Below are 17,298 nucleotides of genomic sequence, written 5' to 3'. Positions count from 1 at the left end.
GCTGTATTACCTGACACACAAACACTAAAGTTTTAAGTTAACATGCAAGTAATAAAAAACCCCACCATCAACAACCAGCTTTTAAGAAAGAACTAATGTGCAGCAGGGTCTGCTGACCCTGAGTCTTGGTTACTTTCTAAACAAGAGGAACTTTAAAAGGAAAAAATGATCAAAGCCTTAATTTGATTCTTAAGTTGTCCACCATTTTACTGAAGATGCCTTTCCTCTGTTAGTTCACAGACTACCAAAGCTATGTGATCCATGGCTGCTTGGAGAACAATCCTACTTTGGAGAGATCTATTGCTTTATTTAATGGCATCTCCAAATGGGTCCAGCTCATGGTTCTCAGCAAACCAACACCCCAGCAAAGGGCAGAAGTAATCACAAAGTTTATCAATGTTGCACAGGTAAGTCTAGCATATGAGTCTTTTTCCTCCAGTATAAAGCAATAATACAAATAGGGATTGCAGTGAACAACTGGACTGGATTCCCTTTGTGCTGTTTCCTCAGTGAATAGCCTGTTCAGCGTCGCTGCAGGTTATTTGGTCAGGTGTGGTATGTCTGCATTTTTTAACTAGCAGACATAACTATAAAATAATTTTTCTTTGTTGCATTCTGGTTGACAACTGTCACTATTGAGTGTTTCTTGTGGAACTCAGCTAATTGCTGAACCCTTCTGTTATGTTCCCTGGTTTAGTGATTTCTGCTTTAGCAGTGATAGATTGTCCTTTCACTTGTCATGTGTGACACTGGATAGCTGCCACATGTATTTCCTTGATTTTCAATTATGCATGATCAATCTCTCCTGCAGAAGCTCCTTCACCTCCAAAACTTCAACACGCTGATGGCAGTTGTGGGAGGTCTAAGCCACAGCTCTATTTCTCGCCTGAAAGAAACTCATTCTCATCTGTCTTCAGAAGTCACAAAGGTATGGTAGACTCCAGAATATAGACATATTGAGCAGAATATCACCTTTTTGAGGTCTGGTGGGTTCTGCAGTGCAGGTGTCTTACCAGCACAATACTTGCATCATGGCAGGTCATCCTAAAAGGCACTTTGGTGGAGAAGGATCAGCTCACGGAGATCCTCTGCTTGATTCCCTGTGCCAGAGAGGAAATTAACACTGTCGACACCCTGACATGAGTTGTGCTCGTTTAAAACAGATTAAGGAAATGCTATGAATGCTTTCACAGAGACTTGTTTCTCTGGCTATTTGTAGGACTGGAACGAAATGACAGAGCTGGTTTCTTCCAATGGAAATTACTGCAACTACCGCAAGGCTTTTGCTGACTGTGTTGGCTTCAAAATTCCTATTTTAGGAGTTCATTTGAAAGACTTGATTGCTGTCCATGTCATTTTTCCTGACTGGATAGATGAGAACAAGGTTAACATAGTGAAAATGCAGCAGCTTTCCATCACCTTGAGTGAACTGGTTTCCCTGCAAACTGCCTCTCATCATTTAGAGCCTAATATGGATTTAATTAACCTGCTAACCGTAAGTATTGAGCTTATTTCAATTCACTTCAGTTATTCAGATGTTGAATGTCAGTAGGAATGTTCATATTTAAAGAGGTAAGTGACGTAAGTGCACATTGTTATCCCAGTTTTGTAAAAGAAAAGGGAGAGAATAGAAAACAGAAATAAGTTCACATGAGATGTGAATGAAGTCAAAGAGAGTTCCATTACTGTAGTATGTGATGGCTGGAAGCAGCAACAGGATTGTTATCAATTAATTATTTTAAGGAAGACAGAAGGAGGTCTGTAGTTGCGTTAGGAGAAGTAAAAACTAAGTTCTGACTACATGGAATTGAGACCTATGTCTCCTGTGCAAAGATCGGGTGACTTGACATGGACACACAAGTGAAATTCCAACTTGGCCATCGCTCTGTTCTTGCTCCCCTGTGCTTCGTGTACAACACAGTACTCTTTCTATCCAGTAAATAAAAATGCTCTTGAATGGTGTTAAAGCCCCTGCAATCCCTGCTCTTTCCCCTCCCCTTCCCCCTTGGCAGTGGCTACATTTGGGGAGGTTTGAAACTTGCACACACAAATTACAGATGCAGATTTGAATGTCCCATTTCAAACCAAAGGGAAGTGAGATTTCAAAAAGACTGAATAAAACATTTTTTAAAAAAAAGTTGTAACTGACAATGCTAAAAGGAATTAATCTTGGGTCCCCTTTTTGATATGTAGAAAATGACTGTCATTTTAATAAATACTACACTGTATTTCAAAACATACTGAAGCGCGGAGCCTGAGCCATCAGGCCAAATCCTGTTTCTGTTGAAATGTAGTCATTTTAGCACTGATCTTAACTGCAGCATTGTTATTGCCCATGACCTGAACAATTAAAAATTTCACGTTAGGTAAAGGGTTCTATTAACCTGTAATCATTTTATGCTGTTTCTGTTCTTGTCATTTGACTTTGTCTTTCAGATCTCTAATCCAGACTGAAAGAGAATCTCGTTGCTCTCCTTAAATTAGTGGAATTCTTTAAAAAATAAACTTAGACGTGAGCAAGGTCCGTGTGTAACTGGGGCAGGTTTCAAGATTTTTGCAGTGTTTATTTTGTTGGATAGCATGAGCTTCTCCAAATTTACTCCCTGGGGAGGTGGGAACCAAATTTCAGCTTTTCCTCAGTCAGGTAACAGACTTGAGGTGACCCTCATTACCTAGCTCATTCTACATAAATGCCTAAACTGGAGGGCTATCGGGCAGGAGCTTTGGATTTTTTCCTTTTATGCTTTACTTCAAAATGCTCAAAAATGTGCATCTCTAGACTGTAGTTTGCAGAGATTGTACTTTGTGGTGGATTTATGCTGGGACCGATCAGGTACAGGAGTTTCCACTGCAGAGGCTGACAAATATGAGCCTGAGTTTGGAGCAACCAAGACAGTGTGGATATACCTGTGGCTTCATTGTAATGAGGAATGGGGAAGTTTGGGAGAACAGGAAAACCTTCTCCTGTTGCACTTTGTATGGAGCAATCTGGGAACAAGTCCTAATGCATGGTTAGTGGGACAGGAAGTAGAAGGGACTGTGTATCGCCCACTGTAACACCCACTTAATTAAAATATTAGACTATAAAGGCAGCTATTTATTACCTTGCTTTGGTTTCGTAGGGATTAAGAGATACCTTCTTATTTCATGCCAGTCTTTCCCTCCCTTGCTTATTTCTGAAGGTTCATAGTTTCTTTCAAGCTTGGCTGTGAGTAGGGGGAAGTGGAACCTCAGGTTTTAGAGAACTGAGCAATAAGAAACTGAGCGCCAAAGGGCAGAAATTAGACAATGTGAAGTGAGACATGGAAGCTGAACCCCTGCTGACATTTTCATTAGCTGCTGTTCTCTCTTTTGTGTGACAGCCTGTTTTCCAAAAGGAGCATAAAGCTTCAAATTTTTCTAAGACCTTGCAGGTTCATTGCCATCATTGCATTTTAAAATTTTTTTTTATATTTTGCTTGTTTCATTTGTTTTTAGCAAAATCATACAGATTTTATTTATATCTACTATATATCATACAGTATATTTCATTTATCAGGAGAAGTAATTGCGTATGTAACAAGTACTTTTTTGCTTACAATGCTCTGATGTGTTAATTCCTAATATAACTGTGTTGATTTTGGTTACAGTTGAGCCAATCTGATTGTAAGTAAATGGAGCCGCATGCTGCAATGTTGATTCCAGACCTGATCATGGGTTAAAATTAACTTGCGCTGCTTTGTACCTGCTAGCATGATTCCATGGTGATACCTTTCAGTAATGATGGAGACAGCCACACGTATCTGATGTAGACAGCTGTAGGTATCCTAAAACCTTTTGAGGGTAATTCTGTCTTCATAGTAGTCACTGGAAGTATAGCTGTGAGTCAAGTAGGTTTGACAGTGTGAGAGTTTTGATTTAAGATGGTGACTCCTGGAAAGGATGAAATCAAATTTCTACAAAAGGTTCCTGGACCTGAGTTTTGGTACATCTCATGATATTATGAGTATTCTCACTTTTCTTCCAGTATGTAGGTTTTATCCTGATTTGTACGTATGAATACATTAAGGTACTTTTTTTTTTTACAGTGGTCTCTTAAGCAGTAATAATGAACTTATATAATAGGTGAAATGTTTTTGTCAATCTTTTTGTTAATAAGAAAGTTTAAACTTTCTGGGGTCAGAGAAAGAGGAGAAGAAAGCTAGGATTGCAACCCAAAGCTGACAAGAACTGACTAAAAATACTTGACCTTGCTATGTGCAAATGGTCTTTTAGCAGATTTAGCCTCCCTTGCTGCCAAAGTCATCCTCAGTTTTCAGAGCCTGAAGAAATAACTATTCTATATATTGCTAGGTCTTCCCTCTCTAATGTAAACTGTAAATTTTTTTCTCTTTAACTTACTTAGAGAAACTCCCTTTCAAAACTAGTAAGCCTGTATAAACGCATAGAGTGCTTTAGTGCTTTTCATTTCCGTGTGAATCTGCTGACCCAACTGTTTGTTCAATTCTGCTGTTTTCCCATTAAGCTGCTTCTATCCAGGCAGGCTTTTAGTAGGTGTTTTGACCTGATAAGCAATGTGTAAATCTCTTGCCTGGCCTCCATCTCTTGCAGTATTGCCTTTTACACCACATTTAGCAAGTGCTAACAGCCTGGCCTGTGCTTGCTTGACAAGTAAATCACTGGGTGCTGGTTTGCTAGTCCAACAGCTTGCATAAAAAGATAAAATGGGTATTTCACGGACTAAGTGGTCGTGTGGGAATTTGCCCTGGGCTGTCTTTTCGTCAGTGGTGGATGACTATCCGCTCAAGGGGAGCTGGTACCTTTCAAGTGTTTTGGAAATGGTGATGTTTGGGGAGCCTGTGTTAAGAGCTATGAAGTGAGAGCTAGCTTAAAAGCTGAGGCAAGGGCTTGGTAGTAAACTTCAGGCCACTTGGTCAAGGTTTCTATGGGCATTTTTCAGGTGCTATTGTGCATATAGACCTAAAGGGTGAATGGGGAACAAGAGAATTTAAATCTCTTTGGCTTCAGTGGTAGCTGCTGAATGATCAGCATTGTGGAAAACTAGGCTCTCTCTTGCTTTAGATGTCTGCACACAAACTTAGAAGTCTGCTTCCCCCCCATATCCTATTGTCAGCATAAAAAATCAGCTGCTAGCTCACAGAATTTTAGCTGTGAACAAACAGCTGAAAGAAGCCTATGTTGAGCATGGAGGTTAAAATGACACAAATAAGGCAAAGGTTTGTTGTGTGGAGGCCAGTGAGACAAGTGCCAGGCTTACCAGCACAGGAGACTGCAAAAGCTGAGAGGGAGCTCTAGTGAGGTAGGTCCTCCCTTGTCATGTGTAAATGGTACTGAGTTATGTGGGCAAGAGAAGTAAACGGGTGCCGCAACTCAGCTGCCAGTGAGCCAGAGTGTGTTACACGATGATGGACTCGCATCTTAGAGCATGCTTGCTCTTAGTCTGTGTGGTTTCTCCTTTCCTCCATTGTTGGCCACACTTGCTCCATCTCCACTGACTCCGTACCCGGTTCTGTACCAGTCCCTGACAGCCGAAACCTGCAGCTAAGAAGCAGCAGTAAAAGAGGACTTGAGCGCAAGATTGGCAGTGCACCAGAGAGGAATAACAGTTCTAATGACACTTCCATCGTTAGAAAACTTACATTTGGTAAGGATGCTTAAGGGGTTTCCTTACCTGCTGTGCAGTATTTCCACATTGTTTTTATTTCACAACATGAACAAAAGCCTGTGGTAAATTTTTCATCACTTTCTGTGGACTGGAAGAAGATCTCAGTCTCTCAACTAGTCTACAGTGTATTTGTACTAACTTCATTAGAACTTATTCGGTGCCACCATTTTTCCCCCACTATTTTTAGGTCTTAACAGCTATTTATCTAACCTGTTCTGAGAATATATGCAAATGACTGGAAAGTCCCAGTCATTTTTACAGTCTAGTGAAGAGAATGAGAAATATCTAAACAACCAAATTGAAAGGCACCCTCCCTAACTTGTGTTCAGTAAGTTCCACTTACAAAAAACAAAAAGCCATGCCTTTTTAATCCCTCCTCCGCCCTCTTCCATCGCCACAAAATTGCTTGTAAAAATAGGACAGCAATGAAAGTCGAATTACAATGGAAACTGCCACCCGCTGTAAAGACTGTCCTAGGAAAACTCTGATTACACTTTATTCATCAGAACAATATTGTAAATAAAATATAAAATGAGAGCTTATATAATTGCATAGTCATCATGCTTGTAACTTTTTTGCTAGTGCGTGCAACTTCTATATTAGACAATTACTTGTCCACTGTGCACTTACACATTGTGTCTAATGAAGTTATAATTGCTGCTTATGATAAGGTCAGATAATTCAGGCAGGGGGAGAAACAAATTTGCTCATATTAATGCATTTCCACACCAAAATCCACACCCTGCTCGTCCGGCCTGCTGAGAAAACTGCTCTTTAGTAGGAAAGGGGCAAGGCCTTTTGAACTAGCAATTCTGTCTATCCCAGCCTGAGCTGATAATATCATTTGCTCCAACTGAGTTCTGCTTATTTTATACCACCCAGGAACCTAAGAATACACTCACTGAATGACTAAGTACATGAGCGATATTTGTTAGAGCAGTTACTGGGTCTACATTATCTTTAGGACAGGTCCTTACATTCCCCTGTGACAGCAGCATGCCGGCTGGGTGAAGGAACCTGCAGGATGCTCAGGCTTTCACTGGTGCCCATAACCAAATTACAAAGCGCAAAAAAAAAAAAAAAAAAAAATCAACATAATGTTACAGCTAGACAAAAAGAATAATGCAAAATCCAGACATCTCTAAAGCGATGTGTTCGCTCTGGGATGTGTACCTGCCTTGGGAAAGGGCACAACTCCTGTCTTACTCCTCGCACAAAATCCTGCCTAAAAGAAGGTGGTTCCTAGAGGTGGTTCTGCAGTACGGTGTCGCTGGTCCTGCTTGTTACTAATCCAGCACTTCAGGGTCTCTAAAAATAACCTTCTATCACAGTCATTTAGTCAGTAGTAATTCTATCTGCCTGCTGGGAAACATCCTTTTAACTCAATCTTAGCTTATCTGGGGATTTGCAAGGTAGATGATAACTTCAAATCACGTCAATTACTCCAAAGCCATTTAATGCAGGGATGTGATCACAGGAAGCACGCAATGTTCGTTTCCTCTCATTGCAAAACATTAGCCACAGTGTCGATTACTTTTCTCCTTCATCACTCCAAGCGAGGAGGAATTTACTGCAGTCCTGCATCAGCGCAAGACCACAGCTGCCGAAGTAAAACCAAACAAATTCATTTTACTTTACTTTAAGCATATTTGTGGCCCTTCTTTTTTCCTCAATAAATCCTCGAGGGAAAAGAATGAGAACATGCAATAAAAACCTTTAATTTATCTAAAAACAGAAGCTGAAAGGGAATTTGCCTTACATGGTGAGAGGGGGTCGGCAGCAGGCCAAGCTGAGCTAAAGTAACCGGGATTGCTCTTCATGGAGCACTTTGCTGCATCAACAGCAGTGCCAAATCTGGCCTGTCCCTCCTGGGCCTGTGTCATTGTTCAGCTGCTGCCCAGGGCTTTCCAGAGGGGCTTTTGCTGCACGGCCTGGTCTCTGTAGAAGAGCTCCAGTACTCTGACCCTTCTTCAGCAGCAAAATTTGACCTGAGCACAATCCGAAGTACTTCTAGCCTGGCCTTTACAACTTCTTCCCTGCAGTTTTTGTATTCGCCAGGTTCTTTCTCTGAGACCTGTCATGACCGTTGAACCACTGTAAGAAAGCGTTTTGCATAAGGGTGGTCTTTGGTGCCAATGTCCCCTTTTGGAGAAGGTCAGCATGCAGCCCCTCTTGCTTGACGTGTTGGGGCGCAGGCTGTGGCAGCGCCTGCTCGGATCAGGACAGGCGTGAACAGCAATGTGTGCTCACCACCATGGGTTACGTTAGCTCTGTGAAAAAGCTGCAAGCAGCTTTGGTGTGTATCCTGAGCTCTGAATAGCAAAACTTTTTGTTTAGTTTCAGTGGGAGGTATATTTCTGCTAACAAACCTGTCATAACCAACCCAGACTAATAAACATTACTGTTTTTTTTTTTCTCTTTCTTACACATAGCTGTCCCTGGACCTCTATCACACTGAGGATGATATCTACAAGCTCTCGCTGGTGCTGGAACCAAGGAACTCCAAATCTGTAGGTCATCTGTTACTGCATTTTGACATACTGCTTATTTTGTCTGCATGCAGCTGATTACACTTTTAAATGACAGTTAATGTGTTTCCTTATTCATATTCACATAAAGCGTTTTAGTGTTTGTGTGTGCTTGTACACAGTCACTATTTAAAGGTTTTAGTATATGTTGGGAGAAGTAAATAGTGAAACGTGCCAGAATTCATTATTAATTTTCAACAAAATCTCTTCAAGTCATGGAAAACAAGTTCTGCTTTATGTGAAGATACCCTTTGTAAGTTTATATTAATTATCTATTGCCTGACCATTACTTCATTTTCTGGATGCTGGTGCAGTTATTTAAAATAACACTGAGTCCAAAGATTTGTTTTAGGAAAGCCACAATGTTTGCTGTAGTGTTTTAAACTGTTTGCTTATATAGAATTGGCTGTATCTTGGGCTCTCAAGCAATCTTTAAACACCTCTAGATAGATATTACTTTTTTTGTTAGTATGTGCAACTAAAGATAATGCTGCATTGATGCATTTTTCGTTACGCTTTGCAAGACTGAGGGTGCAGATAAGTCTCCTAATTAATGGTTGAATTTCATTTAAAGCATTACTCTCTCTTCTGCTGCCAAAGTCTGGGGATTGCTCTTCCCTCTGAGCACTTCATCAGTGCGTTAATGTCCTTATTACCTGTCATATCCAGCGTGTGATTCTTTCAGCCCTCAAGCTGTGCCCTCTCAAGTCTGACACCAGCAGAAACTAAGGGTGGCTGGAAATGCTTAGCAGGGTGTGAGGGCAGAGTCCAGGAGTTTGAGGTGATTCATTGCAGTGCTTTTTACATTTTTGGAGTATTTTTAAAAGCAAACAAGGAAGAAGAAGAACTTAATTCCCAAGTATAGTGCTTTTCTGAGTTTTAAGATAGTTTATCACACTTGGAGGCCAGTTTGAGGACTATATGTGTGTGCTTTTAGTGGTGGATGGTTAGCAATAGTAGGGAAACTATTGAATTTCCATAGTCAACACAAACCCAGTTTGAACACCTGGAATTTCATTACTGAGTCTCCAGTCCTTGGTGGATGCGATTTGACCATAACAGTTCCCATTTATCACAGTCATTCTGGCTCCCTCTTGCTCCCATTACTGCCAGCAAAGCTGAATTGTTACAGCTCTGTGTTGTGGAAGGACCAATGGGCAGCTGCCGTAAATGAGGGAAATTATCAGGTTGCTGCTTTGATCTCCAGCCTGAGCTTTAAGAGGGACAAAAGCAATATAAACAGTGCTGTGAACTTTAGCAGTACCCAGCAATTGTGGGAGACTTCTGCATGACGATCAATGAATAACCAGTGACACTGAGCCGCTGCAGCACCCTGACAGGTAGAAAGCTGCAGCTGAATCGACAGAAGCCGGACTATTTGAAGCATACGTCTCTTTGACGGAGCGCCAAAGCACACAAGATATTTTAGAGGGGAAAGAATCTGTAGAGCTTTTGTACATGGAAAAAATTTGTCGCAGGCAACATGACAGCGTAGTTATATCATTCCAACTGCTCCTTGATTTATTGTTGTACGGGTACAACTCCTGTGCAGGTGCACTGCAGAGGAAGTGCCTCAGGCCGCTGCAGTTGTTTTTGAGGCAAAAGTGGAGGTGATCTGTTAGCGTATGAGCCTGCTGTCAACTGGGACTTGAGCAAGACTGTCATTCTGCTAAACTGGGAAGAGACCCTTCAGTCAGTGTAGCAGCCTAAAGAAAACCTGAAGACCGACCGCCAGTTGCAGCATAGCATCTCCCTGACAAGCTGTCCTGCTGTTCCCTGCTCCTTAGTGATTTTCTTGTTGGGGGATTTTACTAGTACAGCTGTTGGCTAGCATACAACTTTGCCTGATGCAGTTATGCCACTGAAGACATGCTTACATAGGATTTTTGCTGCTGAGTAGAATTTATTTCAGTGCCAAAATACGCAGATGTTTGCATTGGTGTGAAAATGCTTTTTAAATCTATGACACCATTATCCCTGTGCTGACGAAACAGACAGGAGATAAAGGCTGAATCACAAACAGCATGACCAGATACAGTGTTTCTGAATGTTCAATAAATTCAGCTGGGTAGTCTCTGGACACTGGTTAGTACCTTTCCTCATAGCGTGAATTTGAAATACATAAATAAAATTATGATCGTTCATATGAGTCTATGAGTGAAATAAGAGGAACCAACATTTCCCTTTCACTAGTAGCCAGTAACATGAAGTTTTCCCTACAACTTGTCAAAAAACATAAAAATTGAGTGAGGCTTCAAATTAAATAGCCCAGACAAAAAGAGGAATGCTCCAGTGGCTTCAGTCTCTTTCCGCCATTGTGCACATAGACCATCGGGAGGTAAAAAGCTCTCTGTGAGGACTTGGTAGTCTAGCACCTCTCTGACACTTTGATACTGATACTTTGACTCCCTTTAAGAATTTCTTAAGAGAAGAAACACGTCAAATTTCTTCTCTGACCACAGAGAACATCACAATAATGACATGTTATCATGTAACATGATGTCTTTAAAAGGCTGTTGCGTTTCTGCATATTTTTAGAGCAAAAAACATTGCCAGCATGTTGGTCCATCACAGTGTGGTGTCATTAAGTTTAGGATTAAAAAATTCTGTAAGTGCTTTTGGCATATAGAGCTGGATGTCCAGGTTCACTGCATTTCCTTTTGGAATTGAATTCTGTGGATATAGGGATTTTTTTCTTCCTTAAACTTACCTGTGCAGGTTTGTGTGATGAGTCAGGAGCCATTGAGGAACTGATAAAATCTGTTCTGACAACTGAATAAGGAAAAGCCAAATAAGTAAAGCAGCTCTTTTTTTCCCCTACCAAACATGGTAGACTATGACCTTGTGACCATTTTTCATCTCACTGTCAAAGTCTATAATACCTTTGTTATACACAATAATAACTGTAACATTTTTAAATGGCTTAATGATCTCGCTCTTAACTCACACCAATTAACAGGGAGACAGATGGGACCCAGATTTCTTGCTCATCAGCTAATCGTTAGCCTTCTGAGGTTGTGGGTCATCTCCCTTCTGATCCAAACCATGCTGAATTTTTTATGCTTGACACTCCTTCACCTGCTGGATGTCCAGTGGTAGATGCAGAAGGCCAGTACGCCTTGCAGCATTTGTCATGCTGCCTGGTGGTGTTTGAAGCTTTACCTGAAACTGTGTTCAGGTTTGTCCTATATTTTCCACTTGAACAAACTGAGCTGCATGCCAGAGCTTCTCCCAAAGTACCATGGTGGTGTGGAGGGAGTCAGGCTGCGTGCTCTGTGCACCAAGTGAGCTGTCAGCTACCATTTCATGAGGACCAAGTGGTTTTCAAAATAAAATAGTCCGGCTGTTGTTATCTGGAGAGCAAGTCGAAGGTTAGTGGCCTTTCTGCTCAGGCTGTCGAAATGAATTAAGCTGTGCGTCCTGGCACATCTTGGCTGGAAACTGGTGGGATTGCTGAGCTCAATTCAGCTCCCGCTTCTGCATCCTGCCCTCTTCTTGCTGCTGCACAGAGCAAGAGCATTAACTTATTCAGGCCGCCACAGTCCAGTCCCTCACATGGCTCCTGGACATGGTCCCAGTGGCAGGGAGTTGGGGCCAGCCCGTGTTGTGATGGCAAGTTCCTCAGGAGCTGTATCGGGAAGGAGAAAAGCGGGATTCTGGGCTTAGCGATTTCTTATGCCCACTGTGTCCAGAGACTCTCCTTCCTTTCCTCTTCGTCTCGTTGCTGTTGAGCCCTCTGGAGATGGCAGCGAGGAAGTTCTGCCTGGTTTTGCTTCCGAGCTCTCTGGGCACTGCTGCTGCTGGTGTAGCTGAGAGGTGCCATGGAGAGTCCAACTGAAGCTATTAGCGGAGTAGTTTGTGGTTGTAGCTCTGACACAGAGCTGCTTTTAATAGGAAATTTAACTTTGTAATTCAGACTTGAAAATCTTTGTGTTCTGATCCATCTCTCAGCAGCCTACCTCCCCAACGACCCCTAACAAGCCAGTAGTGCCACTGGAGTGGGCATCTGGAGTGGTACCGAAACCTGACCCTACAGTCATTAACAAGCACATAAGAAAGCTGGTGGACGTAAGTATTTTGATTATATTGGCTGAAGAGAACAATAGCTTTGACATTGTCATCACTGTAATTAATTTCAATATAATCACTATAATTAATCAATATAATCATCACTATAATTAACTTTAAAGACATTGCTACAGTTGGGATGAATTTCAGACATCCAAGAACAAATTTGAGCTTTTACTGATACTTTCAGAAATTTTTATTTTATTCCTGCAATCAGTGATGGGATTAGTAACCAGGTTTTAGGATGCACGGACGTAAACTTTCAGGAGCATCCAAAGCCTGTCTCCTGTTCCATAGGTTTGGTTAGCAAATATAAATTGAAAGGGCAATGCTGAGTTTTCACAGCTCTAGTCACCCAGTTTATGTCTGGTAACAGACAGGTGGAAACAAAAATACTTAGAAATAAGGGGTCATGCATTAACAGGGACAGAGAAGGTTTCTGGAAACCCTCCCCTGTATCGAGTGGTGCACTGTGCCGATTTGCAGGCAAAAGACAGGTTTCTTGGCATCTGTATGTTAGTGCCTGGTGGCCAAGCTCTCCAAAGGCCATGGATCAAGTCTACTGCTCAAGACGGTATACCAGAAATGGATTAGGAGCTGATTATCCAGCATTCCAAGGTTAAAACAATATTCCTGTTCTCTAATGAGCCACCTGAGAGAAAGCAAATGCTGATTAGCAAATTCCCCATTGGTGGTTGCTTTTCCAAGAGTGATGATGCTGCCTGCAGCCCGCTGCGGGCGGGAGGTGCTGTGTCTGCCCTCGGGTAGCTCCCGGCTGGGCAGACACATGTGAAGGCTGCTGCCGTGTTCAGAGCCTTCTCGTGCACCCGTGGGGGTCAATGGGAGTTTTGCAGTTTATGAGGTATGTTAACACCACAGGCTAACTCTCATTGCACTTTGGTGACTAAACTTTAAAGTGGAGCTGAATCAGAATGGCCTGCACATTTTTTTTTTTCTTGACTTATTTCTACGCTAGTGCAGCCTCTTGGCCTGTTTCTGGTTTTCAACTTGCTTTGCTTTGACTGTCCAGAGCATATTATGTATGGTAAAGATAGCACTGTCTTGGTATCACTTCAAAAATCTGGGCATAAGGTCATGGGAAACTATAGCTGGGATCTTCCAGCTTCAGTATGGAAGGCGACATATTCGGTAATGCAAACAAAACCAAACGCTCCCAGGTTCCTTTGGAGGGACTGAGCCCTGCTGTGTTGATGTGTAAGGAAGGGACTTTTAGTGATGTGAGCAGCGTGCAGAGGAACCAGGAATGTGTTGTAGATAATGAAGCAAGATTTCCTTCTGCTTTTTACAAATCAATAACTAAGCCTGGGAGGAACTATTAAATTCTGACCTTGTCTGTGTTACAGATCATTAATGGGGGTTATGTCGTTAAGATAATTTAAACAAAGTCTTCAGTTCTCTCACTCAGACTTCAAATACGTCTTGTGGTTTATGTTTTGTACATGCTCTTTTTAAAAAACACTTTCATTTTTCTCTTAATGTGGGTTGCCAGAACTGCACATGCTGTTCCTGTATTGCTTTTGTCGGTGCCATATGTGTTGAGAAAAATCACTCCACATCCAAATCTCCCTTTGATAGCTTGTTTAAATAGGAAGTCTGTTGCAACTCCTTAATCTTTCCAGAATGTGCTGGGTGGGGGATTGTTCTTGTTTCTGGGCGGGGGGGGAGATGTGGTCCCCCATTCCATAATTTTGGCCTTTTTCAGGACATATGATCTTGAGATTGACAGGATTAGAACATGGTTTGGGGCCGCTATGGATACAGCTTACCAAGAGGCTCATACCACTCTGTACGACTGTCTTGGTTTTGCCAGTCTTCGTCATTTACTAGCTGCTTTGAGTTGTGCTTTAATGCATTGATTTTATTACTAAAAGTGTTGAATAATACTCGGGGTTGCGTATTGATTCTTTCTTGATGATGTATTTTTGAGGTCTGCCAATCATCAGTTACAGGTCATTTGATACATGGCTTCATCATGTTCTCATTACAGTAAGGACAATGCAAACACCTTTCAGAGGTCTCAATATATTAAATTCTTGTCTTTGCCAACCAAATCTTAATCTAATGAGAGAGTTTGTGCTTCGATATGTGTCTTTCACATAGTTGTGTTGACTTTAACATGTATGTTTTTACCATTAGCGTCACATGTAGCTTTAATGGCCCTTACACATCTCTGCAATCAGTAAGAGAGAAGATAGTAATTTCTTAGCAGCTAAGGAGGGCTTCCATCACTTTATGCAAACTTTTATATTTGATCCCATGTCTGTTTTTATTTAGTGCTAAGCTGGGGTAGGTTGATGGAAGGGAATGGTTGTTAGACGCAAAGTGCTCGTGATCTGGATGTCAAAGTATTTGTAAACAAATCAGATTGAAACGGTGCTATGGCAGAGCAGAGGTGACCAGTGAAAAGAGAAGTGAAGATAAAAACATCTGAAATACTCGTGGGAAAGCTGCTCTTGGGTTGTTTTTGTTTTATTTCTTTTTTTGTGATTAAAAAGCATACTTAATGAAGCAAAGGGAATATGTCACACAGGGCGGAATTTTAGTGGCAATTCCAATAAAGAAGAAAAATAAAGTAAGAATAATTACGTCGGAAGACATGTGGAGGCCCATCACTAGATAAATACTGGGGTCGAGTTTTCGTTAAAAATTAGCCCCTTTTTCCCCTTCTGTCCAATAAATATGCATATTGAAGTACCAAGTAGAAATGAAAGGAATAAAACAAGGCAGCAGAGCATCTGATTAGTAATGTTGAACATTAATTTGTTGTAATTATAAGGTTGAAGAGCTGGTATAGATTCAGGATAGACTGGATATTAGGACAATAATTTCCCTTTTTTTCCCCAGTCTGTCTTTAGGAACTATGATCATGACCACGATGGCTATATTTCTCAGGAAGACTTTGAAAGTATAGCTGCCAACTTCCCCTTTTTGGATTCTTTCTGTGTGCTGGACAAAGACCAGTAAGTCTGGAGATTTCTTTGTGGGTTTTTTTCTTTCTCTCAATTTAAAAACTCATGAAAACCAAATATCAAAGAAACAGCATCTCCCAAGCTTCTTGTAACTCCTCACTTAAGCAACTGAAGATCACCGAAGACTGAATTCTGTTCTCATTTAACTTCTTATGTTGTAGTTGGTCCTATAAGACCACCCAAGTCGGAGTCCTGCTTTACCTGGTACTTTAAAGATCTTTTTATGTAATAGCTTAAAGAGGAATTCCTGCTGGGACTGAGTCAAAACCCTAGAGTACAATCAGATTACAGTGGAGATGCTGTACCCAGACCAGGCACGAGAATGAAGAAACAAATAAGTTGCGTACGGGACAGGGGAAATGAGTGTATGTAGCAGAGCGAGGGCAACAAATATCCTAGAAAGTATACATAATAAATAATTCCTAGCCAGTTGGGCTTGATAATTCTTGTTGTCCAGATTCTCTTGGGCTGTCAAGGCTGGTGGTCAGCCACGGGCGTAACCATCTGTGCGAGCAGTAAGTCAAGATTCTTCACTTGATGGCTCTGATAGCGTGAACAGGTGAGAAAACAGGGTCCATGCTGTAAGTTCAGTGTTTGCTGTTTAATGAAGGATTAGAACCACAAAGGCTCTAAGGGTTTTTTTCCTGCCAGGACTGTTGCAGCTCTTTCAAAGAATGTGCTTTGTGTGCTGTGTCCTTTTTACAATGAGAAAATCCTGAATTGTTCAGTGCCATGAGCAGTGGCAGATCTACTCCGCTTCTTTTTCCCTCACAGAGATGGTCTTATAAGCAAAGAAGAAATGATGGCTTACTTTCTGAGAGCTAAATCACAGTTCCAGTGTAAAATGGGACCAGGATTTATTCATAACTTTCAGGAGATGACCTATCTTAAACCAACTTTCTGTGAGCACTGTGCAGGATTTGTAAGTATGTTTTTAATAATGGTATATCTTAAACTCAGTTTTTTACCCTTTAATGTCAACAGGGTGAAACTGGCTCCCTGCATTGCTAAAGTCTCTTGGCCAAATATCTCATTGCATTCAGAAGCACAAAACATTTACTCATGTTATAGCTGTGCTATCCAGTTTTGTTTTAGTGGTTCCTGAAGACTGGCATTTGTAAGAATTACTGTTGGGGGTGGGGGGGGCGGGAAGAATAAAATTATGTTAGCTAAAGGATATTAGAAACTATATGAATGGCTTTACTTGATTTATCTTAAGTTCTTTAATTTGGCTTGATTTCCCATGTAAACAAGCTAAAGGGAAAATGGGTGTCTGGAACAGAGGATGTAGATGAAGCAAAAGCCGTTCTTTCTCAGGAAATTGCACATGGCAACATAGCTATGTTCTTAATTCTCTGAATGGCTGTAACAGCCGTATTCCTTTCTCTATTGAATTAAGAGATCTTCTAATTTGGTCAAGAAATCAAAAGTGCTGCCAGCAGTTCTGTACAATAAGAATTTTTTAAATTTATTGGTAGGGATTTTTTTAATTTGCTTTTTCTCTCAGTCGTAAGTTACCAGATGCCACTTATTACAGTGCTCTGTACATTGCTGGGAAATGATTAGTTTTGGGAACATTTGTGTTGCTTGTAAACCTCCTCCAACTTCCCACTTCAAACCAAGTGTAGTAAAGAAAAAGGAATTACTATGATTTAAAAGTTGCTTTAATGCACACACCCCGCTGAAATCAAATGTCCACACTTAGACAGCTAAAGCAATTGGGGCAGAGGGCCATGTCCTCTGCTCACATGTGGCCCACGTACAGGGTGTAAACTCAGATCGTCATCCCTGCTCTCCAGCGGAGATCTGCCTCCTCCTATCGGCAGCAAAATCTCCAGCTTGTACTACGTGGACTTTTCCACTAAATAATATATCTTCATGGTTGAAAGTAACAATAACAGCACTGCTAAGTGCAAAAACGTGCCACCTTTCAGACCAGCTCTGGTGTTATGGCTCTTGTCCGTGTTCCCATCTTCCGCTCGCTGCTTCTGCGATGTGTCGTGTCGGTCTTGTTCAGATGCTCATGGTCCCTATCGCAACTGCTGAT

At 41.4% G+C, this 17,298-nt stretch overlaps 1 protein-coding gene across 2 annotated transcripts in view; it reads left to right on the top strand.

The window, feature by feature from the left end:
- Positions 1–17,298, top strand: part of RASGRP3 (RAS guanyl releasing protein 3) — a 49,282-nt gene that overhangs the window by 25,060 nt on the left and 6,924 nt on the right. The window contains exons 8-14 of one of the 2 annotated variants that reach the window (XM_074579844.1): positions 234–407; positions 812–928; positions 1,220–1,495; positions 8,098–8,175; positions 12,145–12,261; positions 15,127–15,242; positions 16,026–16,173. In XM_074579844.1, the coding sequence (XP_074435945.1) occupies positions 234–407; positions 812–928; positions 1,220–1,495; positions 8,098–8,175; positions 12,145–12,261; positions 15,127–15,242; positions 16,026–16,173 (1,026 nt within the window). The remainder of the gene's footprint in view (positions 1–233; positions 408–811; positions 929–1,219; positions 1,496–8,097; positions 8,176–12,144; positions 12,262–15,126; positions 15,243–16,025; positions 16,174–17,298) is intronic. The other variant, XM_074579842.1, reaches the window with a different exon arrangement.

The sequence above is a fragment of the Larus michahellis genome, chromosome 3 (assembly GCF_964199755.1).
Source record: "Larus michahellis chromosome 3, bLarMic1.1, whole genome shotgun sequence".
NCBI classification, from domain to species: Eukaryota; Metazoa; Chordata; class Aves; order Charadriiformes; family Laridae; genus Larus; species Larus michahellis.
Note: the sequence above shows the minus strand (reverse complement) of the source record. Positions and strands in the feature narration are given on the sequence as shown.